We start from the raw sequence: 25,946 nt of genomic DNA on the forward strand, positions 1-25,946 counted from the left end.
CTCCCACCTCAGCTTACTCTGGTGGGAGGGGCCTAGTGAATCTGGTCAGTTAAGGACTTCCTTAAATTCCTTAGAGTTTTTGGATTGGTTTTTGTTTTTGAGACATAGTTTCTCTGTGTACTTTTGGCCATCCTAGAACTCACTCTGTAGACCAGGCTGGCCTCCAATTCATAAAAAATCTGCCTGCCTCTGCCTCACAAGTGGTGCCATTCAAGGTGTGAAGCACCACACCGACTAGCTCCTTTTAGTTTTTTACCTTACTATTTAAGGAACTTCCCCTCAGGATAGAATTGTTCAAGTTCTTAAAATGTTTCAATCCTTCTGGAAACGGTTACACAACACCTGGATCTCAGGCTCCGAATTTCAGTCTTTATCCAATGTCCCCACCACATCTCTCTATACATTCCCTTGGCTTTTCATTTCTTCACAACACTGAAGTACAAATATTGCATTTTGTCTGTCTTTTCACTCTAGAAATGTGGTATTGTTCACACTCTACATTTCTTACAGTCCTAAGCCTGTCTTCCCAAGGCTGTTCACTTGTGTGACCTATCTTAGCTTCAAGTCAGGTCTAATCGCTAACAGGATCCTGGGGAGATTTTCTAGCCACAGAGCAGATCAAGGTGCATCTCTCCAGATGTGCAGAGCAAAGCATTGCTTTTGGTCTCTGCTTATATTCTGTCCAGTGGGCATCACAGGGTTCTAGGACTGTCTGGCTTTCTTGATGTCACTGGGCTCTGGTTATCAGGAGCAGCCTTGGATGCTGTGGTGTTCCTGACTAATCTATTTTTATATTTCTAAAAGGCATCTTTCTATTACGCTCATTTACAGGGTGAAAATATTTTTCTGGGCTATGCTTTTTGGTTCCTGTCCCACTCTGATGGTCTAAGAGTGCAGAATGTGGACGGTGTATTCCTAGAGGTCTGTCTCAGGGGTCCCGTGGCTGGTGTGTAGTGAGCCCTCTAGTCTCAAGCCTAGTCCCGCGTGACTTCGTTCTGGACCAGGAACAACACTAGGATAGCGGTGGGACTTGGTGGGGTCATTATGCCTAAGTTCCAACCTAGCTTTTTAGAGCTACCCAGCGCTTGGTTTGCTGAACACACGTGACGTCCCTCCCCCGCAGCCGCAGTGCTCCTGTCTTACCTCGCTGCTTCCGCCGGCCCGCGAGACTCCGCCCTCCATGCAGGAGTAGCCAATCAGCGCGCACGCCCTTGGCTCCGCCCTAGCGCTCCTCGACGCGAGCCCTTCCCTCCTCCCACTCGCTGCCCGCCCGTCAGGCAGGAAGGCAGGCAGTGGCTCTACCGCCGGTTACTTCTCTCCTCTGTGTTGTCCTCCTTTCTTGTTCCCGATCGCCGGCGGAGGCGGCGGCGGCTACACGGGCGGCGGCGCGGTTCCTGCGGGAAGCGCAGCACGAGCGGAGCGGCAGCCGCGAAGCGTCGAGCACGGGCGGCGGCAGCAGCGGCTGTGCAGCCAACATGGCGGCGGCGGCGGGACCGGAGATGGTCCGCGGGCAGGTGTTCGACGTGGGGCCGCGCTACACCAACCTCTCGTACATCGGAGAAGGCGCCTACGGCATGGTTTGGTGAGTGTCTGCGCTGGTTTGCAGGCCCGGCCTCACGCGGTCACCCTATGCCCCCTGCCTGTGGCTGATCTGGATGCAGCCGCGGCCCTTCCCGCGCCTTGGCCTCGCGTTCCGCGGCGCCCCGGACCCCTGGCTTCTCCTTGGCCCGCGCTCCTGGAGCCCTGGGGCGGGGTCCCGGAGCCCTTCGAGGCTTAGGTGTTGCTCCGCTGCTTCCTGAGCTGACCCTCGTTTGTGATTGGAGGGGCGTCCCAGACTGAGGCCAGGACTACAAGACTCCGTACTTTCGAGGCTTTCTCCCTCGGGACGGGAACGGAAGTGCACCATGTCCCCTAATTTATAGCATTATAGCCGCCGCTTTTTGACGTTAGATTAAAACCAGGAATTCCATTAGATGCTTGTCCGTGTCGGCGGCGGCCATGGTTTTGCAAGCCGGAATAATGGGCTTGTGTGCTGAGCACCAAAATATTTTTCTTCTCTTCTGTGTACGTGAACAGCATTCACAAAATATCTTAAGTAGAGCTAATAATGCATTCTACCTCAGGCTTTCGGAAAAAAAAACATTAACGATACAGCGTTAATTGTGGACATGTGAAATCTTTAAGTTTCAAAATGAATTTAAATATCTTACCGATTGTGTTTCAGGAAAGATAAGCCAGCATCACTCTTAGAATTATAAAGATATATTTGGAGTTAGGCCAAATTTGACTTTAAATTACCCTGTCGTTACCCTCAAGAGTACACTTGGATATTTCCATATGTATTACACACACACACACACACACACACACACACACACACACAGACCTAATAGTTTTTACACGGTCACCTGCAGAATTTCCTGCTTGTGGAATGATGGAGTGTATTGTTTTAATTAAAACAAGTTCATTTATCGGAGGTCTCTGAGATAGTTTAATTTTACTTGAATAGCCATCTTGAGGAAAGAGAAGACACTCTTTTTCAGATAAGAACTAGAATCAGGCTTTGCTACAGAAAGATCCTGTTTTAAAAGCTTCAGCTCCTCAGCCGTTTCATATGCCTTTCCCTGATTTATTAATAATCTCAGGACTTCATATTTTTCTGGTGAACAAGTCTGTTTCAGAAATGCATTCGAATTTGAATGGTCATAATTTTAGAAATGCCAGAAAAATGTGTTTTCACCAAGTGTGTTAACTAGATAGAATAATTAGCCTTTTTAAAGACACTTATGAATAGTTATATTTTTATGAGCAAAATGTTTCATAGTATGCAATTATGAAGATAAAAGTGAACTAGACCTGGGAGTCAAAAGAGAAATTAAATTAGGTCACAGTTACAAGACAGACTTTATAAAGGAATGGAGAAAATGTACTTTCCACATTACATCTAACTTTTATATATTACTGCACTTGCTGGTAAATATGTCAGAAACTCTTATTGATACTATTGATTACCCATTATAGTCTCATTTATTTTTTAGGGGGGGGGGGCTTATTTTAAATAGGGACAAAAAATTAGGATGTGTCAGTTGAACCCATACATTCCCTACCACCCTGATAAGATGGATTATTTAGATCCTGTTGCTATTGACCTTTGAAGTTTCCACTTGCTGTGCAGAGTTCTTTTTAAAATTCAAAATTTAGGAGCTGGAAAGATGACTCGGCAGTTATGAGAATGCTGTGGGTTCGATTCCCATGGCAGCTCAAGCTGTCTGTAGTTACAGTTCAAGAAGATGGAACTTCTCTTAAGACATGCATTCAAGCAAAGCATTCATAGGCATAAAATGAAATTAATTTTTAAGACAATGTTTCTCTGTGTAATCGAGGTTTGTAGACAAGGGTGGCACCTTCCTCTGCCATCTACCTGGCACCTACAAATTTTAATTTTAAGAAAAATGCAGAGCTGAAGAGATGGCTCAGTGGATAAAAGCACTGACTGCTCTTCCAGAGGTTGTGAGTTCAAATCCCAGCAACCACTTGATGGCTCACAACTATCTGTAATGAGATCTGATGCCCTCTTCTGGTGTGTCTGAAGACAGCTACAGTGTACTTATAATAAATAAATAAATAAATCTATATTTTAAGAAAAATAAAAATGCAGTTATAATTGGAATTTAAATTGTAACACCAGCTTTTTATTTCCAGATCGATAACGTGTCTTAGTATTTATTTAATATTCTTAATGTGTGTCATTAGCATCTGATCAAGGTTGAGTTTATAGTGGCTTCTTAGCTTAAGTGTCTGCTTGAATGGTTGTGATCTTGAAAAGCTGGAGAGATGGCATAGTGGTTGAGTACCTGCTGCTTTTGCAGGAGAGCTCAGGTCCCTGCATCTACATTAGGTGATACACCATCCACTGCTTCCAAAGGCTTTTACATGCAAGTGGTGCATAGGAGAATCAGTAGGTTACACACATCAAGAAATAAATTTAAGAATAACTTTTACTCTTTACAAAAAATTGTTCAAGGGATTTTCAGCTGTTCTTTAGCAGGATTACCCCTAAAGCAGTTTGTGGGGAATTGCGCCTGTTTGTTCAAGTTCTCTTCCTAATCATCACACAGAAGACGGAAAGAGAAGATGTTGGGGTGGGAGATGCAGGATAGATAGCTCAGCCAGAATTCAGTTCCCGACAGCCTGGAACTCCAGGTAATCGTGATGCCTCTGACCTCTTACGGGTTCTTCTGTGTGTGCTCATGCATGCGTTAGATGAGTACACATAATTAAAAATAAATGTTTTTAAAAGAAGACTGAGTTTCAAGTTGGGCATTTAAGAGTGGGTGTGGGTGTGATTTTGATAGACAGGTAATAGGAACAAGTGGCAGCTTGAGCTGCTGAGTCTCGTCTTAGAAAAGTGTTTAGGTGCATCACTGTAGAGGACTCCATGAGAACGTGGGAAAGAAAACATGGATGTTTTTGAGAGTCCTGGGCAATGTTAATTTTGGTGGTGATCAGCAGTCAGGCCATTGCAGCCATCTCAAGGTATAGTCATTCGAGTGAGGAAATCTTGAGCAGACAGCATCAGTCATGAGAGGTCTTGTGGAAAGTCGGAAGAGATCTAACGAAGACAAGGTAGTTAAAGGTGAGGAGCTAAGGTGGGTTTAGATTTGAAAATTGCTGAGCCAAAATGAGAAATGGAACTGGTGCCATAATCCAAGAGGGGATACTGAAGGCAGAGCAGGTTTACCCTGGAGAGGTAGAAATGGCTGTTAGTTGGTGAAGTTTGTAACAAAGGCTGGAGAGGTGCTCAGCATTAAGAGCATTTGTTCTTGCAGATGGCTTGGTTCAGTGGCAGCTTGCAACTGCCCTTAACCCTGGTTCCAGGTGATCTGGCCTTCTCTTCTGGCTCCACAGGCACATGATACACAAACATGAGTAGGCAAAACATACAGGGGTGGAAAAAAAAGAAATCTTTCTATACTGTGAGTAATAGTTAAAATCTTTTTTTAAGTTGTAATCATGATTTTTATTTTATTAAAGTTTTTTTTAATTGGATATATTTTATTTACATTTCAAATGTTATTCCCTTTCCCGATTTCCCCTCTATAAACCCCCAATAGTTAAAATCTTGAATGGAGAAGTACAGATTATTATTTGAGGCACTGGTTTCTTAAAATTGTAAACATGCACATTCAACATCTTTTGGGTGTAATATTTAGGAGATTGTCAGAAGGGCTTGTGACTCCCCGGTGTGGGTTAGAACCACTGACAGAGCAGGCGGAATAAAAGCGTCACTGGCATAGAAGAGATGCTGAGCTGTATAGAAGAATGTCAGAACGGAGAAATGCAAGTTGTGTGCTAGACTGTCTACTGTTTTAAAGAAGGTCTTTAAAAAAGAAAACAACGTATTTCAGTGTGTGTATGTCTGCCTGTCTGTCTCTGACTGGATTTCCTTGGAGGCCATGGGCATTTGTGAGTCAGTCACTTGATGTCCGAACTGGAAACTGAGCTGGAGTTCTCTGCAAGAACAGCAACACTCAAACCCTGAGCTATCTCACTCCAGCCCTGGATGAATTTAATATGGAAATACTGTGTTGGTTGGGAGAGGGTTAATTTAAGATCAGGCTAATGGAAGGGTGAGAAGAGCTATGAGAGAAGTAAAGGGGTGTATCTGCCTGTAGGTATCAATGAAAGGCAAGTTACGGAGACACCAGGAATGGTGGTGAAAGGAACCAGGAAACCAAGACTTGATATTGTCACAGGAACCCAGGGACGTGGTAGTCATTAAAAGGTTACTACAGGGAGCAAAAGCATGCAGCTGAAGACAAGCTATTATATTCTTCACTCTTAAATAAAAGGTGGTTCCTGTCAGAATTCTATTGTGTTCCTTTTCCTGATAGTGCAGTGTTCCATTCGTCTAAGATTTTGTAATTAAAGCATGTCACTTATTTTGTGCTTTGTTTTGTTGTGTGTGTGTATTTTAAGAAATAGCATCACCTAACCCTCGAGCAACTGCAAAACTGATCAGCTTTTCTTTTTTTGTTCTTGCCGGTGAGGTGATTGGGAGCATTTAGGTGGCTTGCTCTAGGACATAGCTAGAAGTGTGAGTCAAGAGGACCATGACAGAGGCCAGGAGTATAACTCAGTGGAAGAGGGCTTGGGACTGGTGTGTGAGAGAACCTATCCTGTCTGATCCCTGAGTGGAATTCACAAGATTTTAGAGTTGGCGTGGGGGCACTGTGAATGTAGGTCAGTGTGATGCTTGCTTAGCAGTCTCTGGGGCTCATCTCCAGTATTGAAAACAAGCAGGGAGGGAGGGTGAAGGTGAGAAAATGGCTTTTCTTACATCTCATTTTACAAAACGCTTCATATAGTCATTCGCTCAGAAAGAGCTTATCAAGCACAGAATTTACTTGGTTCCTGCATGGTGGTAACTTTGAACAGGATATACTTGGGAAATAGCACAGACTGCCAGTGCTGTACAGGAGGAATGCTGGGTAGTGAAAAGCTGTATTTATAAGGCCTTGTGGATGTTTAAGCTCATTATTAAAGTATGAGCAGTTTACCTTTAAAAATGCTTTCTAGGCAGAGAGTGATAGTACATGCAAAGGCATGGGAGCATGAAAACGACACATGTGGTCAGGAAAACCACAGATGGGATGACTAGAGTAAAGGACACCTGAGGGGGGAGGCTGTGGTTATGACAGCTGGGAGGGATGGCCCTCTTTTCGACATTTCTTTATAAAATTTGTAGGTTTGCCTACTCTGTCTTGCTTTCATTTCTGTTTTGGGTGTATTTTGAGAAAGGGTCTAGTAGCTCAAGTTGGCCATTGACTCACTGTAACTCAGGATGATTTTGGACTCCTGGTCTCTGGCACAAATGCTAGGATAATAGGGTGTACCACCACACCCAGCTTAGAATTCAGAAACTGAGATCTAGTTGCTAAAGTATCAAATCAGAGATTGTATTTAGAGCCTAAAAATTCGAGGAGGCCTGCTCATATCAACATTAGAAATATAGTGTTTTATTTATAGTCCCTAAGGTACTCTTGGTAGTTAGCTGTAACTGTTACCCTGTTACATGAATTTACTTGGATTATTTTTAGTTCTCAAGTATTATGTTCTCAAGTCTTTTCTTATGAAAAGCATCCAAGTTTCCCAGGCAACCATATGTACTTACTAATTTAAAAGAGTTGAAACTGAGTCTGGTCATCTATCCCTTTTATTAAGCACTGGGAGGCAGAGGAAGGCAGGTCTCTGAGTTCAAGGCCTCGACTTGTCTAAATAGTGATATCTTGTCTCAAAAAGCAAAACAATTGAGGGAAAAGAGACAAAAACAATATAAGAACAAACAAACTAAAAAACAGTTGAAGGCTGGGAAGGTGGCTCAGTGGGTAAAAAGCAAAACCTTTTGCAAACTCAGTGATATGAATTGGGACCTTTGGAATCCATTTAAAAGTTTTGTAAAAATATATGGTAGTATGTGTAGATGGGAGGTGGTGACAAAAGATTACCTTGGAAGCTCATGGGCTAGCTAGCCTGGAGTATCCAGCAAATGACAAAAGACTGCTTGAAATAAGGTAGAGGACCAGGACCAGCCCTTGAGGTCCTCTGACTGCCACATTTGTGTCCTCACATAGATACACAAATAAGTAATTGAAAACATTTCTTTGCCTGAATGCTACCTGCTGTGCAACCTTAGCCTGGTCTTTGTACCTTTGCCACTAATAAGGCTACTGCTTTGTTAGTGTGCTACTCCGTCCCACTCTGGGGAGAGATGCGAGAGCTGCAGGAGGCTTCTGGGTTGAAGCTTTATGGCACTAGAGTAGAAAGTTACAAACAACAAAGTGAGAGGAAATGAAGGGATTGTGTTCTGTCTGGGGTTTTCAAAACTCACCTTTCCAAGGGCTGTCAGAACCTTCATTCACAGAAACCTTATGCATGAAAACTTTATGGATGACATTCCTCCCTTTAGAAACATCACCACTTTGGTCTTTCTCTCCCTTTTTGTTTTTCTTTCATTTACCTATTAACCTTCACATATTATTATTAGGACCAGCAGCATAAGACAAGTATTCCGTTGCTTTAAATGAATTAAAAAGTCCACAGGCTAGATTATTCTCCAAGGTCCCTGTTGGTGGTTTGAATGAAAATGTCAAATATGAGCTCTGTAAGCTCATGTATATGAATACTTGGATTCCAATTGGTGGCATTGTTTGGGAAAGTTTAGAAGGTATGACCTTGTTGGAAGAAGTGTGTCTCTAGAGGTGGGCTTTGAGAATTTAAAGCCTGGTGCCACCCTCCTGCTTGTGTTTCAAGATGTGAAATCCCAGCTTACTGTTTCAGCCATGCTGTTACTGCCATCATGGATTTTTACCCTCTGGAACATAAGCCAAAGTAATCTATCCTTAAGTTCCCTACAGCAAAGAAGTCTTGGGGCAGGCTCTGAAGTCAGGAACTAAAAAATGGAGTGCTGCAGAATTTGGAACAACCAGCTGATGATAGACTGAAGTTTGTGTAGTTTTGCTTTCATGCTCTTTCCTTTTTAAAATTTATAAATAATGAAATTGCATAATAGGTTAGGAGCAGCTATCCTTGAAGTGATATCCTTTCAGTTTTTTGCTTACTTTTTTAATGGCCTTAACTATGTGTAGACCTGGCTAGCCTCAAACTTATTAGCATTAGGGGAGTAACTCCTACTTCTGCCTACTGAATAAATACTACAGGCACGATTAAATATACCCAGAACAGGAAGGTGGAAGGTCAGGAGTTAATGTCAGAAGTCTTCCTCTATTGTATTCTACCTTGGCAGCAGGCTGGGCAGTAACTGAAATCAACCTGTCTCTGCATTTTCCTTCCTTCTTTCTTTTTTTCCTTTTTTTTTTAAGACATGGTATCGCTGAACTTAACTTGGAGATCATCCTTTTGCCTAGACTAGCTAACTAGTAAACTCTAGGAATTCTCTTGTGTCCACCACCTTCCAAGTGCTAGGGTTACAGGTATTCACAGTTACACCTGACTTTTTATGTGGCTCTGAGGATCTGAATTCAGATCCTTATGCTTGTTCAACTAGCACTCTGCCTGCTGAGGCATATCCCCAGAGCCCTCAAGACACATTCTTGACCATATTTTCTAAGATTAATATTCTTGTTGCTTGGCTGCAGTGTTCATCCTAGCACTTTATCTATTTTATAGTGTCTCTTCGGTGCATAAGAACACCATAGATTTTGTTCAATTCCATGTGGCTGTGGGAAATTACCTGACATTCATATTTTGTGAAGAATGTAAAACGTCAGGGAAGTGTTGAGTGTGAATACCTGCTGTACTTGTCACTTTTCATGACTGACAAAATTCCTACCAAGGTAGTAAGGTGGCTCAGCAGGCAGAATCCCTGAGAGCCAACTCCAGCAAATTGTCCTCTGAACCACACACACACACACACACACACACACACACACACAGAGTGTGTCTATAAAAAATAAACATCCATTTTTTTTTCTTTTTTAAGAAAAGCTGCAGAACCGTTTCGCACTGAAGAAGTCTACAGCCATGATGGCTACATCTGGCACTCAGTTCTGAACTGGCACAGTAGGCCAGACTAGATCCTAATCTAAACGTTAGGCAGTTGGTAGTGATTCGGATGTTAATGAGTTTGGAGGTTGCATATTATGTTGATAAGAAAGGCACATTAAAATATGCATTATTTTAAAGAACCGTATTTAGTTTCTTTTCTCTTAAAAGTTGGTGAGTTAACACTGAGAAAGGGGTTTGTATAAATTATTTGCTGAAACTTGAGAGGAGTCTCGCAGACAGCTAGCTAGCTGGAAGAACTTTGGCCTGGAAGTCAGCAGATCCAAATCTAAGTCCCGTGCTTCAGCAGATAAGAAAATGTTTGCTTTGGGGGTTGTTTTCAGTCTAGCAATGCTAAAGCCTATCCTAAAATCTATGTATTTTTCCCCATGAAATCGTCTTTGTTTTTAATTCCATTGTTTGAATCAGATAGTTTTAAAAAGAAATTCATACAGGTTGAGACCTTTCCCACAAGTTAGTTTTTGCTTTAGGGCCAAAATACATGATGGCAAGGCAGTATATATGTATGGCATATGCCTGCAGTCTATTTCAGCAGTTGGGAAGTGGAGGACAGAAGAAAACTGAAAACTAACACACCACTGTCAGAACATCTAACTGCTACATTAAAACTGTTGTGGGAACAACTGAGGATTTAGCTCAGTGTAGTAAGGCATTTTTGCCCAGTGTGTATGCCTGATTTGATCCTCTACACCAGTGGTTCTCAACCTTCATAATGCTACAGCTCTTTCATACAGTTCCTCATGTGGTCCCAACCATAAAGTTATTTTTGTTGCTTCTAACTGTAATTTTGTTACTGTTAGGGGTTATAATGTAATTATCTGTGGTTTTGAAAGGGTTGTTCGTTCCACCCCTAGGTTGAGAACTAATTGCCCTACACACATTCTTTAAAAAAAACAAAACAAAACAAAACATGTTCTTGAGACATTCTGCCTATAATTACATTTTGGTAGTATTTTCGTTTTTTTTTTTTTTTTTTTTTTTTTTTTTTTTTTTTTTTTTAACCACACGTACGCATGCAGATGCCTCTAAAGGCCAGAAATGTTGGGTTCCCTGGGGCTGGATTCGGAAAATCAGTGTGAGCTGCTTGCTGTGGCTGTAGGAACCCAGGTCCTAAAGAAGATGAGTATGTGCATGCTCTTAACCAAAAGCCATTTTTTTCAGGCCTCTCTTTGTTTGAGTCAGGTTCTCACTTTATAGACCAGGCTGACTTCAAACTCATATTCACTTGCCTCTGCCTCCACTACTGGTAATAAATCCATGTGCTACCATATCCACCTCCCATTCCTTTTTGGTAGATAGTATTTTCAAGTAATCTTTTGGGACAGTCCGAATCATTTACCATTTATTCATTCATTCATTCATTCATTGACAATAAAATATTTTCAAAGAATATTAGAAATCTTTAATATAAAGAGGCTGGGGCCATGGATAACTGCAAGGAGGTAAGGCTGCACCCACACCCCCATGGTTGCTTGCTCTACTCCCCAACCCCCCTCTCCTCAGTCACAGGGTGATGGAACAAAACTGCTTTAGATAGAAATTCAAACAGATAATGTAAATCTCTCCACTGTCTCTCTTGGGTATTTGTCATAGTGATTAGAAAACATAACAGCATTTGAGCTATAATTAAGACTAAAGTAAAGTGATTTTCATTTGAGTAGTTTATTGGTGAAAGATAAAAGATAAGCTATTTGTACCAAATGTCAAGATCTCTAAGTTTTTAATTGGGTACATTGACAGTTTTAGAAGAAAGGATATCTGTGGGAGTGGGAACCAGGCCTCTGGCCTCCATTGAACCTCTGTAGTTTGGTGCTTCTATGTTACAAGATTATTGGTAGGAAGAACAGGTGAGCTCTTTCCCCCCTCAGGTTCCGTAGGATGTATTACTGCTGTGGACACAGTACACAGCTCTCACCTCACAGGAAGTAGCAGTTTGTTCTTGGGTTAAATACAAATGCCCAGGAACACAGATTTATGTTACCCCAAATATTATGTTGCAGTGTGGAAATATTTCACGGGTTTTGTCTTTGGGGTGCTTATGCATGTGTATGTGGTGTTTCAAGACAGGGTTTCTCTGAATAGCCTTGGTTGTTCTGGAACTTACTCTGTAGACCAGGCTGTCCTCAAACTCAGAGATCCACCTACTTCTGCCTCCAAGTGCTGGGATGAAAGGCATCCGCCACATTGCATAGTTTTTATAGTTACAGAACAAAAGAAGAACATAACTTGGTGCATTTTAAATTTTATTTATGTGCATACATGTGTGGGTGTGTGCATGCAGTGTTGTGTATATAGAAGCCAGGTGACAATTCGTGAGAGTTGGTTCTCTTCTCTCTTTAAAAGTTTTAAAGATTTATTTTATGTACATGAGTACACTGTAGCTGTCTTCAGACACACCAGAAGAGGGCATCAGATCCCATTACAGATGGTTGTGAGCCACCATGTGGTTGCTGGGAATTGAACTCAGGACCTCTGGAAGAGCAGTTAGTACTCTTAACCACTGAGCCACCTCTCCAACTAGGTTCTCTTCTCTTTACCCTGTGAATTTGGGGCTTAAACTCTGGTTATTGGGTTAGGAAGTGTCTTAGGGTTTCTATTGCTTCAACAAACCACCATGACCAAAAAGCCAGTTGGAGAGGAAAGGGTTTATTCAGCTTACAGGAACTCAAATGGCTGGATCCTGGAGGCAGGAGCTGATGCAGAGGCCATGTAGGAATGCTGCTTACTGGCTTGCTTCACAGGGCTTGTTCAGCCTGCTTTCTTACTGCAGCCCACGACTGTCAGGTCAGTGATGGCTCCACCCACAATGATCTGACTCTCCTCCATTGTTCACGAATTGAGAAAATGTATTATAACTGGATCTCATGGAGGCATTTCCTCACCTGAGGTTCCTTCCCCTCTGATACTCTAGCTTGTGTCAAGTTAACACAAATTCAGGTGGCTCCTAGAGCAAATACATTTACTAGCACAGCCACATCACTGGCCCAGATCAAGGTGTATACTTTCTAAGTATACTAGTGTGAGCATCAAATAGGGTTTCAACAAATTGGAGAAATCGCTGTTGTAGGTTTCAGATACCCTCTAGTGACATTCTTAGCTTTGGAGTTTATATGTGTCCCTGTGGAGGCCAGAGTCTCTCTCACTAAACCTGTAGCTTGCCAATTCTGCTAGACTGGAAACTTCAGGGATCCTTCTTTCTGTCTCTGTTGCTAGGATAACGTGTTCACTGCTACCCCTGCTCTTTTCACATGGGTGCTGGTCCTCAGGCCTCATTGAATGCAAGTCCTCATGTTATATTGCCCCGTGCCCAAACATCCCTAGAATCATGAAGTTGTAACCATCTTTATAATGTTTAAACCTAGGTGTGGGTTTTCCCCTGGGCTTCCGTTGATACTAAAATCTTGCACAACATACACAGTACTCAAGGAGATATGAGACTATTGCTGACAGTGCCTTGATGTTTCCTGATATTTTTGTTCACTTCCTTGCAACCTTCTTCAAGCAGGAAATATATCTATTTATTGTTTTCTAACACTATTTTTACAACATCAGCTTTCTCCTTAAACTCTGGATGACATAGAGACTTTTTGAGACAGGCTCTTACACAGTAGCCCAGACTGGTCTGAAACACATTATATAACCCCAAATGACCTGGAACTCATGATGATCTCCTGAATGATGAGATTACAAGCATTTATTAGAAACTGTTGTAAAAGACACTTAAGACTCATTGTCTTGTTTCTACCCTGACTTTGCAGCCATAGTTGGTCTTGAACTCGAAACTGTCCTTCAGCCTCTCAGGTGTTGGGATTTCAGTTGACAGTATTATGTCTAGCAGGGCTAGAGAGGTGGCTCAGGTTAAATAAATAAACAGCACTGACTGCTCTTCTAGGCAACCTGGGTTCAGTTCTCACATGGCAGCTCAGAACCGTCTGTAACTCCCATTTCTAGAGGACCTCATGCACTCCTCTGGCACATGCTGCATGGATATAAGCAAAACACCTACCTATACACATGAAATAGTAAATAGATGTTTAAGTTTGATGCTTGGGCATTTTAATGATTTTATTAAGTACATTTGAGTGTATTTACATTATATAATCAATCTCCAGAATTCTCATCTTTTCCAAAGTTAAAAATCATATATCCATTAAACATCTACTCTCCATTCCTCCCTCTCTGTAGTCCCCGAAAGTTATCATTCTGCTTTATATGAATTTGGCTTTTTATGATTGGCTTATTTCATTTTTCATTGTCTTAATGTCCTCAAATTCATCCATGCTGTAGATTGTCAGAATTCCTTTTAAATGCAACTGAAGATAGTTAGTTGTTAAGCAGATTAAGCCATACTCAGGCAGATTGGGTTGGGTTGGATTTCGTTCATTGTTTTTAATCATTTGTGGGTCTTAGACATGTGTGTATATGACATGAAAGCAGAAGCAGCAGAACAGTCTGGAGAAAGGAGCCAAGACTAGTGGGAGGGGAGGAGGAAGGTGGCAGAGGGTAGTAGGTGTTGGGCAGGGAATTTGCTTAACAGTGTATAACATACATGTGTGTGAAAATGACCTTATATTACTCTTAACCGTGAGAGTATATGAGTATTTTACCTGCATATATGTCTGTGTACTATATAGTTGTGTGCAGTATCCGTGGAGGTAAGAAAAAGGTGTCATATCCCCTGAGACTGGAGTTGTTCATAGCACTATGTGTGTGCTAGGAGTCTTGTCTAATCTTGAACTGTCCCATGTCCTACCTTTGGTCGTTGTCCACTTTTTAGACAGGTTCTCTCAGGGATGATCTGTACTGTTTAACCTGAGCTAGCTTCTTGTACCATGTTCCTTCTCAGGTGAACCATGCATGCTTCCTAATATATACGTACAGTCTTTCTTCATTTTGGTCTTTTTGAATGGGCATTTGTTTCTAGAATCCTTTTTCCTCTATCTGAAGCAAATAACTTTTTTTTCCTGCAACATTTTGTAATAAAAGCCCCCCCCCCCTTTTAATAGAAAATTGTCTCCACATCTTTTCCTGAGGTGCCTCTGGTCTTTTCAAAGTCTTTGATTTTTTATGGGTAGTTTTGATTGGTTGATATTCTGTAGCTCAGGGTAGCTTGAGTTGCAATTTAGTTTGAGGATGACTTTGACCTTCCACTGCCATGAGTTTTATTGGGGTTACTTACAGGAGCAGAAATGACTCAGAGACAGTTGCATTATCATATCCACCCAGATGATAATGCAGATGACAGTTCACAAAGCTGGGAACCACCGTCTGGAGGTAGCTCAGTAAGTTAGTCTACAAAGCAGCCACATACCAGACTGGTTGTTTGTTTGTTTGTTTGGGCATGGCCTCACTATTGTTTCCTTGACTGGCCTTGAACTCATAAAGTACCACCCTAACCCTAACTCCCACAGTGATGGGATTAAAGGTATGGGCTGCCATACCCAGCTTCATTCTTAGTTCTTGAGTGCTATCTTGAATCTTGTTGTGTTGTGTAGAATGCTGATAACTGCAGTCTAAAAGTAAAAGCTGTTCACTTCAACAGTTGTTGTCTTTCTAGGTTCCTAGTGTTTACCTATCCTTACTCAGGTGAAAGTTTCTACTGCTTTATAGAAATTGCTCTTTCATGATGGTTAAGCCAGTGTTTTAGTTGTTACTGAATTTCTTTATTTACTCACTGTCATAGAGTTTATTGTTGTGAAGAAAATACCGTGACCAAAACAACTCTCGGATAAAGGAAAACATTTCATTGGGCTGGCTTACAGTTCAGAGGTTTAGTCTGTTTTTGTCATGGAAGGAAGCATGGCAGAATGCAGGCAGACATAGTGCTGGAGGAGCTGAGAGTTCTACATTTTGATCCACGGGCAACAGAAGTGAATGCCACACTGAACCTAGCTTGAGCAACTGAGACCTCAAAGCCCACCCTACAGTGACACACTTCTTCCAACAGTGCCACACCTCCCAATATGCTACTCCTTCTGGGCCTATGGGAGCCATTGCCATTCAAACCACAATGGCCCGTTACTTTGTGGGGTGGTCGGTGTATGTGGAAGTCAAGTCAGGTTTCAGGACTTTTCTGCCATGTGGGTTCCTCAGATTGAACTCAGGTTTTCAGGTTTGGTTTGGGCAGCAAGCACCTTTGTCCTCCTAATCGTCTTACCTAGCCCCTTGTTTTGTTTTTAACCTGTGTAATGCTTACACTATAAGCTTGTGTACTACTACTAACTTTTATATAGCTATGAGCGAGTCATCTACAACATACCCTAACAGCCTAACATTACATTTTATTTAGAACAAATTAACTGTCCCTCCTTTGTTTGACTTTCTGTTACCTTGCCATTTTTTGTTTGTTTGGTTTGGTTTTCCAACCTCAGTCAGTAGACCAGACTAGCCTCAGACTCAGAGATCCAGTCTGCCTGCCTCTGCCTCTGCCTCTGCCTCTCAGTATGTGGGTATGATGGGCCAGCCAAGGAAACTGTATGCCTAAACAAACAGTCTGCTGGGCTGGTGGCTACTGTGCACCCCAACTATTTTGATATTGCATACTTTTTTTAAAGTACAACAGCTTTCCTTGACTCTACTTTGAAATAAGTACAGCCTGGGTCAAATAAATATTTGTAATATGTAACCAGATTGTTCTCCATAAACAACGTATTTGTGATGTGAGTAAGCTTTTCAACAGTATCTTTGTTTTTCTTTCCCCATATGTTTGCCTTACATGTACAGAGCACTGAGTTTAATCTTTAACATTGTATACATTGGACACCATGGTTCCTACACACCTGTAATTCCCACACTCTGGATGGAGACAGGATTATAAATTCAAGGCCAGCCAAGGTTATATATTAGAGCCAGCCTGCTGCCCTTCCTCATCTTCTCCCCCTCCTTAAGAGTATGGTAGCAAGTAGAACCTGATGGATTGCCTTATTTGTATAGTTAAATCTGTTCTTAAGTTTTTCATTTTTATCTAGGATTTGAACAGTTCAAATAATTAGACATTTATCTATTAGAAATTGGGTATTAATCTTTAGTTGTTAAAAGAAGATACAAATTGAAAGCAGGCTTCGTTCAGAATTATTATAGTTAGGCTTGACTTGGGAGGCAGGAGCAGGCAGATCTTTAAGTTAAAGGCTGGTCTGGTCTACATAGTGTACTCTTGGCCAGCCAGCTAAGATTACATTACTGAGATCCTGATTCAAGACAAACCAAAAAGAAAGAAAGGAAAAGAAATACTAAAAAAGAGTAAGACATGGAGACCAAGTAAGAAATGTGAACAAATGAAGAAACCATGAGAGAACTGCTCAGGGAGGGTTTCAAGGAGAGGAAAAAGCATTAAGCTTCCTCATCCAGGGGTTGTGCAGGCAGAGGCAGAAACTGGACAGTGACCGAGTTAATATGTACTGACATTGGTTGGTTCTCTAGGCTGTTATGGGTTGAGCCAGTGGAGGTCCATCAAGTTCTCTTCTTACATCCTTGGCCTAACCAGGGAGATGACCACACTCTGTTGAGCTGCCCATCTATCTAGTCAGGAGTGATTAAAGCCTTCCTTGTCCATCTCTGACTCTGGCTTTGTTCACTGTTGACTTTAACTGTCTGACACTAGTCAACCCTGCACTTACCTTGCTGAAGGTTAGTTAGCCTATGTTCTCATATTGACATGATCAGCTTATAACCATACCATGGCAGAGAAATAACTAGCCTTTGTTAGTTTATGCCTCAACTACAGGATGAGTGGGGTGGAGACTTGTTTAAATTGAACAGTTTGGTCTGTCACTATTTTCTCTGAGTTAGGGTTTTATTGCTATGCAGAGACTGACCAACACTTATAAAAGCCTAACAATTAGGACTGACTTACAATTTCAGAGGTTTAGTTTATTATTAATTATCATGGTAGGAAGTATAGCAGGGTTCAGGCAGACATGGTGCTGGAGAAAGCCAAGAGTACTATATCTTGATCTGAAGGCAGCAAAAGATACTGTGTCACTGGGCGTGGCTTGAGCATACATAAGACCTCAAGGCACTTGCCCCACAATGACACACTTCCTGCAACAAAGCCACAGCTCCTAACAGTGTCACTCCCTATGGTCTTATGGGGGCCAATTACTTTCACACTACTACATTATTATTAGTTTGGTCTGCTGCATAAGAAGTGAGAATATATGAAAGTAATCGTGCTTTACCTGTGTTCCTTAGAGGTTTTCCCACTTACAGAGTCTGTTGCTGCATCCCGGTGATTATAGGTGCCGTATCAGCTGTTCTTTGCTAATGGGACTGCTTTTGTAAGAAGGCCTATCTCTTCCATTTATTCAGCTCTTTTTAGGGCAACCTGAATTCTTTCAACAAGTCCCACCTTTTCTTGAGTAGCTGTGTGTTTATGCTACTGGAGTGCTGTTGCTTGCAGGTCTTGTCAGAAGGCCGAGCGAGCTAGGAAATGTGTGCATACTAACCTACATATTGCTTATGTTTGTATTTGTTTGTGTTAACTGACTCCTTGGCTGGGTGTCACTCACAAGTTTTAATCTTAACAGTCAAAAGGCAGAAACAAGCAGATTTCTGTGAATTTGAGGCCGGCCAGGGCAACAGTAGTGAGCCCCTAACTCAAAAGCAAGATCTTAACTTCCTACTGACACCCCAGATTTTAACACTGCACAAGTTTAGCTCTCCCTTGATTGTGACTCTTTCACCAGTGTGGCTCTCGTTATTCTGTTTTCCTTACTAGTTTGTCCCTCCTGTTCAAACAAGAGTCTCAGGATCTGTGTATCACTCATTCAGTTCCCTATCCCTTTAAGTATCCAGCTAAAGTACAAGTTGAGAGAATTTTCCCTGTAGCTTCTCCTGTGGTTCTATAATTTATTTGTGGTACAATTAACTCAGTTTACTTCACATATATATTCCATTCGGGTTCCTTAGATATTATTCTGTGAAATTGTCTTAAAGTGCCTTTGATGGGTGGACTTACACAATATTTGTCTCTATGAACTGGCCTTTTGGCTTAGCCTAATGGTCTCAAATTTCATCCATGTTATAATGTGCCACAGGTTTGACACTCCCCCCTTTGGTTCTCAACCACTGCCTTCCCCCATCCTCTCTGTCCCCTCTGTTGGCCCTCTTCCTCTCCAAATACTACCCCCACTTCTGCTCCGTGACACACACCTCCTGTTCTCCTTTTTTGTTGTCTTCCTCTTCTTTCATAACCAACTTCCACTTGCATGCCCATCCATATAGGCATGCATGTGTATATAAATGCCTAGTTTTATAGTACTCTTTAATTAATGCATCTTTTATTAGCGTGTGTGGGTGTTCTGTCTGCAGGCTTATCTGTATAGTGTGTTGCATGGCTGGTGCCCAGAGAGGCCAGAAGAGGGGATGAAATACCGTAAAATTATTATAAATACTGTAATTTTGAAGGTTCAAGACAAGGATTCTCTGTGTAGTGTTGGCCATCTTGAAATTCACAATGTAGAGCAAACTGGCCTTGAACTCAGAGATCTGCCTACCTCTGCCAGGATTAAAGGTATGTGCCACCATCACTGGTTAAACTTTACTCTTTTCATTTAATAGTCTTGGGATTCATTCCATATTATTAGAGCTCTTAATCATTCTTTGGGTTTGGTGGGTTATTTTTGTTGTTTGTTTTTTGGAGACAAGGGTATCACTGTGGAACCTAGGCTGGCCTCAGACTGTTGAGTAATCCTCCTATCTCTCCCTCCCAAATGCTGGGATCAGAAACATGCACCATACATCTGTCTTCCTCATTCATTTACCAGCTGCACGGTATGCCCTCTCTGTCCAGTGAATATGTAGGTGGTGTATTAGATAGGGTTCTCTCTCCAGAATAACAGAACTAATAGAATGACAACCTGTGTGCTACATGTGGAGTTTATTAGAATAGTATAAAGGTTATGGTCTGACTAGTCCAACAATACCTGTCTCCCAATGAAAAGTCAAGAATCCAGAAGTTGTTCTGTCCATAAGGCTGGATATCTGGGATGGTTCCATCATACACACAGGAATGCCAGTGATTGCCATTGAGGATGAGAGCAGCAAACAAAAGGAGCAAGCACTTCCTTCCGTGTCCTTAATGGGCCTTCACCTCTTGTGTTCAGTCAAGAAAAGTACCTCACAGGTAAACCTAGCCAACTTGGTTTTAGTTAGTCCTGGATGTAGCTAAGTTGACAACCAAGGTTTTTTTCTTTTTTAAAATGTGGGATACTAGGCTGGAGAGATGGCTCGGTGGTTAAGAGCACTGACTGCTCTTCCAGAGGTCCTGAGTTCAATTCCCAACAACCACATGGTGGCTCACAACCATCTGTAATGGGATCTGATGCCCTCTTCTGGTGTCTCTGAGGACAGCTACAATGTAATATAAATTTTTATTTTTATATATATATATACATACATGCATGCATGCATGCATACATATATACATACATGCATGCATACATACATACATACATACATACATACATACATATATAAAATAAAATCTTTTTTTAAAGTGGGGTACTAATGAATTTGTATGTCATCAGCGCCATGCTGATCTTCTGTGTCCCAGTATATGTGCTACTGGTGTGGGCAGAGATTTTCTGTGTAACTTTGCAGTATCATAACATGTTGTAAGGCATATCTAGGTCAGGACTAACACTCAGATCTCTTGAGTTGAATGTTCTTTTCTTTTCACAGACTAGTTCCTGTTTAGAATACCACATTGGAAAGTGTAATATTAATTGGGTGGGGCTTAGTGTTAAGAACACTGGCTGTCTCACAGAGGACCCAGCTTCAACTCCCAACATCCACATGGTGACTCTAGTCCTCGGGGATCTAGTTTCTGCCTTTGGCCTCCATGAATTCCTGCATGCTTGTTGTGCATACGAAGGTACACACTACACATAAAAGTAATGAATAAATACATTTTCCAAAGGCTTGGTGGTATTTTTGACAGTCTTACTATGCATCCCGGCCTCCCTGGAACTCACTATGTAGACCAGGCTAGCAAGTCTCAAACTTGCCTCTGCCTTCAGCGTGTAGGGATTAAAAGTTTGCATCATTATGCCTGGTGCATAAGTCTTTTTTTTTTTTTTTTTTTAAGATCTTTAAAGCCAGAAGACATTGAAAAGTGGTTGCATCCATGTGTAGCTATCAACACGTGTGTGTGTGTGTGTGTGTGTGTGTGTGCTCTGGACTCTAGAGAGACTACATGTGGCATCAGATTTTAAACTACAGTACCTGTGAGGTACTGGAACATATGCACTAATATCTGAGTAAATCCAAAGTACTTACTACTGTTAGTTTCAGAGCCAGGATCACTTTAGGCCATCTTTTATTCTTTTATTTTCTTATTTAATGGTTTGAACTTGATTTAAAAAGAAAGGGGCAAAAACCCAGTTGCAGTGCCTTCGGTGAACTGTGAAAGAACCAAGTTAAAGTGAGCCATACTTTTTAAAGCAGTCATTATTGTCTACCTGCCTATTTTTGGAACATTAATTTGGATCAGTCTAACTTGTTTAGTATCTGAAGACAAGTTAATTTTTATCTGTGCGATGAAGTACTGTAGTTTTGTGTTCCAATAATTAAAGTTCACCAAAATGGAACGCTTAGAGAACAGCTTAATGGCTTCCTCTAAAAATAACCCATTCACATCTGATAGGTAGCAGTTTAGTTGCTTAGCGTTGTGTACAGTATGTGGTGCTTTTACATAACTATTTAGGCAAATGTTTTTGCGCCTCTGCTGTAAGATATGGCTGTGTGACAAGTAGCTAGAGAGAATAAGCTGGAAAGCTAAATGTAATCAGAAACCTCATACAGAATAGGATTGTGGAGGGGTGGGCATTGTTCTAAATGTTGTCATTATCTGCAGCCTGTTTGAAACATTTCCCTTGGAACTACCTTTAGTACGAGCCACAAACCACAAGGAAACCAGCCTCTAATTGTATCTCACAGCTCAGTGTATAAAGGTGCATGTTCTTAAACGGTGCGTGTGTGTGCATATGTGGGTATTATTCCTCAGAAGCCCCTCTAACTTGTGGTCTTTAAAAAAGATTTGCTTTTGGCGGGCGGGGTAGTGGTGGTGTTTTTGTTTTCCTTAGACACAGTTTCCCTTTGTAGACCATGCTAGCCTCAAAATCAGAAATCTGCCTGGCTCTATCTGTCCATCTGTCAATCCATCTGTCTTAAGTGTCTGTATGAGTTAGTGCCATGGGTGTATATATGGGTGCACATGGAAGTCAAAGGTGAGCATAGGGTCCCCTGGGACTGGAGTTAGAGGTAGTTTTAAGCACCTGATGTGGATGTTCAGGTTCTCTGAAGGAGCAGCAAGCGCTCTCAACTGTTGAGCCATCTCTTCAGCTACTGCTGCTTCCTTTTTTTTTTTTTTTTTTTAACCTGTCTTCAGGGTTACCTTCCAGGGCTGAGATTATGAAACCACTGTGGGGACTGGGGATCTGAACTCCAATTTTCATGCTCATACAACACACATTTTGCCAACTGAGCTATTGTTCTCCAGTCTCCTCAGTCTTTTAAACATCCCCTTTGAAGTATAATTTTTATGTAGTAAATAGCATCTTTGTGGACAAGGTAGGGTGTGGGAAAAGTGGCTTAGGGTAGGCTGTGCTTAAGCATTGGATCTCATTACAAATCATTGTGAGCCACCATGTGGTTGCTGGGACTTGCACTCAGGACCTCTGGAAGAGCAGTCAGGGCTCTTAACCACTGAGCCATCTCTCCAGACCCAGATAAATATTTTTTAGCAAGTAGTAGCTAAGAGCTTGCAGTTTATACACAGGTTAGAGGTAGAGAGAGGTTCTGCTGGTAAGGGATGAATCAAATCTGCATTTGCTTTGCTTTATAGTTGCCTTTTAGTCTGAGGAAATCCCTCAAGTCTTTCCTGAGGGCGCTATGCTCTTAATTCCATTTTCAGTTTTTCTCATTTTTGTTTGGGATCCTGATCTTGAGGTGAAAAAAAAATGTACACAAGAATCTTAGAAGCCGAGCCCTTTCTTATACTTCATATTGGAAGGTGCGTGCATCTCCGGGTCGCTTTGGAAGAGGCTAGTAACTGTTTGGTTTCTCATATATATATGTAACTTTTTTCATTTTGTCCTCAAAAGTTTGGGACAATTTCAAGACTAACTACATTTGAAATAACAATGAGCCAGCCAGGAGTTTTTGGATGTAGGGGTGTGTCACTTTAATCCCAGCACTCTAGAGGCAGAGGCAGGCAGATCTCTGAAGTCAACCTAGTCTACAAGTCAAGTTCCAGGACAGCCAAAGCTATGCAGGGAAACCCTGTCACAAAAAAACAAGGTGGAAGGGGACATAGCCTTGGACCATTGGAAAGGACTTGACCTGGCCTCACTGTTTTGGGTGGATGTGGATATAAACCAGATTGTGGTTATCAATTAGTCATGTGCCCTAGTCACTGAGGAACTTAGTGTGTGTCTTACCTGACACTGATTTTCCCTTGCCATCCCCCTGCTTGTCCATCTGTCCATTTCTTTTCCACCTCACTAGTCTCCAACCTTAGTTCACCTACTTTCTTCATAATACCTCAGTAGTCTGCCTGCATTTTCTAGTCATTCTTCCCCTGTGCTGTTGCTATTTTTTTTTTAAAGATCACTTTTCTTTCCACTCATATCTGCCTTCCCTTTGTTTCCTTACAGAACCAAGGTCACAGCACCTCATTTCACTGAGAGAATGCTTTCCAGTTCATAGCCTTCCCTACCTCAGTTTAAAGTTTCTAACTTCTGAAATACCATTCTCTTCCCTTCAGTCTTTTTGTTTGGGTAAACACATAGTTTAATATTTGGTGAGGGTTTTTAGTCTGTTTTTGTTTTACGTGTCTTACTTCCCTTAACTAGTTTATCATTACTTACTCTGAGTCGTGTCCCCAGATCTCTTCTCTCAGTGAAACTTGCTATGGCTTCTATGACTTAAACTTCTGAGAACCATGGTCTCCAGCACATGATCCACAGGCATCTTTAGATCTGAGCCAGAGGCTAAGAATGCAACTTGATGTGGAAGGCTTGCCTACAATCCACAGGGTTCCATCCTCATCACTCATCATTTTCATTTGTTCTCTCTCTCTCTCTCTTTCTCTCTCTCTCTCTCTCTCTCTCTCTCTCTCTCTCTCTCACACACACACACACACACGTACATATGTGAGCCATTCTTGAATCTTGTGCTAAAGGAATATGCTTCCCACCCATTTCTGCCTCTGATATTTGAAAGACCTGGGGTGGAACTGTGGAGTCTTTCATTCTATATTAATCAGGTTAAATATTAAATGAAATATATGTTCTTCCTACTGTGATGAGTATTACATTTTCTTAATGACCTTAAGGTCAAGCTTAACTAGGAAATTCTTAAGCTTCTGTGCCAGCAGTTTTAGGCGAGAACACCCATAGCATACTCCTATACTCAGCCACAATGTTCTCACTTGGAGCTTCAGAACATGAGTGGCCTACTACACGTAGGATTACAGTTTCTGAGACAGAAACCGAGGGTTGTGGGTGAGCATGGTTCCTTCTGGGAAGGGACACTGCTGAGTGTGGTCAGTGGTCCCATAGTCATTCTGGTCCCTTCCTCTCTTCATGTGTTTCTAATTGCTCTTACCCCTCCCTTTGTGTAAAAAGTCTATTCCTAGGGCTGGAGAGATGGCTCAGTGGTTAGGAGTACTGACTGCTTTTCCAAAGGTTCTAAGTTCAATTCCCAGCAACTACATGGTGGCTGACAGCCATCAGTATACTCATATACAAAAAAATAAATAAGTTTTTAAGAGAAAATAGTCTATTCCTATAGGATGTGGTTTCTATAGGGCCAGTCTGCCTGCCGGCCTCTCTACTCCCCCACCCCACTTGCTTGCTTCCTTTCTTCCTTTCTTATTTTAGACAGGTTCTCATTGTATAGCTGGCTCGTTATATAGACTCAGCTGGCCTCTGTTTTGGGTTTTGGTTTTTTCTGAGCTGGGTTTCTCCATAACTACCTCTGCCTCCTGGGTGCACCGCTGGACCAACTTTTCATTCTTTCTCTGTTGTCCTTACTTGGAATTAATTTACCTAGGTTTTCTGTATTTAGCAAGTGCGTTTTTGTAAGGGCTCTGTGTGTGTGTGTGTGTGTGTGTGTGTGTGTGTGTGTGTGTGTGTGTGTATGTGTATCCTTTCCTCACTAAATTAAAAGTTTCTTAGGAGTAGGAACTTTCCTCCCTCCATCACACTTAACATGATGAAGTCTTTTAAGTAGGAAGTACATTTCAAGTAGCTTGAGTTCTCTAGAAGCTGTGACCAATACTTTTTGTGTTACTGTGGTAACCCTATCAAAACAGGAAATAAAGTTGGTTTACTATGACTTGTTCATAATTGACTCATGTTGATTCTCTTTTTTTCTTAAGTGTTTACAAAGCATATTCTTAAATAATATTCAGAATTTATGAGCTTTTAATCCCATATTTGCTGGTCAGTATGCTTCTAAATCAGTTCCAACCCATCTTGGTCCTGGAATAGACCATGTATCCAAAAGGTCCTAGACAGACACACACACTTAAATTCTGTTATATACTTTTGACAGTTTTGTGTATATATCCAATGTTCCTAGGTTGTATCCAAGCCTTACCTCACCTCCCACTTCCCCCAGAGGCCTCCGACTTCTCGCCTCCCACAGTCCTATACTCTTGTTTTTCTTATAACCTTTGAGTCCAATTAGTGTACCTACATAGACATGAATGTGGGGCCATCTACCAGAAGCTAAGCATCCCATCAGCAGCCATCATTTGCCAATTGCTCCTCAGCTGTTATTGGATCATCCTGAGCTCTTCTCTCATTCATGCTGAAGTGTTGATTGGCTTGAGCATATGTAACCTTTCATAACATTCTTCCCCATCGTCCAGCTCTTACATGCTTGCTGAGCGTTCAGTGGTCACTTTCAGTGCTTTGACTACTTGAAAGTCTCTGCGTTGCCTGTTACTCACTACAGAAAGAAGCTTCTCTTCCAAGCTTGACAGATCAATATATTTAGAAAGAAGGCAACTTAACAACATGTCCATTAAGCAAGACAACAATAGTAGATACTGAGTTAGCAGAATTAGAAAAGGGAGTTAGGGGGCTGGAGAGATGGCTGAGCAGTTAAGAGCAGTTAGACTGCTCTTCCAGAGGTCCTGAGTTCAATTCCCAGCAACCACATGGTGGCTAACAAGCATCGGTAATGGGATCTTAATGCCCTCTTTTGGCATGTCTGAAGACAGCTGCAGTGTACTCACATAAAATAAATAAATAAATCTTTTTGGGGAAAAGAAAAGCGGGGGCGGATTGGTAGACCCATAATTTCCCTGGCCATTTATAGTACCAGACACAGTTCTGTAGAGCATGTCTCAA

General features: G+C 41.7%; 1 protein-coding gene across 1 annotated transcript in view; it reads left to right on the forward strand.

Moving 5' to 3' along the window:
- Positions 1 to 1,273: 1,273 nt before the first annotated feature.
- MAPK1 (mitogen-activated protein kinase 1) overlaps positions 1,274 to 25,946 on the forward strand; it is a 48,145-nt gene continuing 23,472 nt past the window's right edge. The window contains exon 1 of the mRNA XM_080919281.1: positions 1,274 to 1,582. Within this exon, the coding sequence (XP_080775407.1) occupies positions 1,476 to 1,582 (107 nt within the window). The 5' untranslated portion in view covers positions 1,274 to 1,475. The remainder of the gene's footprint in view (positions 1,583 to 25,946) is intronic.

This window comes from Micromys minutus, assembly GCF_963924665.1.
Source record: "Micromys minutus genome assembly, chromosome: 7".
In the NCBI taxonomy this organism is placed as follows: Eukaryota; Metazoa; Chordata; class Mammalia; order Rodentia; family Muridae; genus Micromys; species Micromys minutus.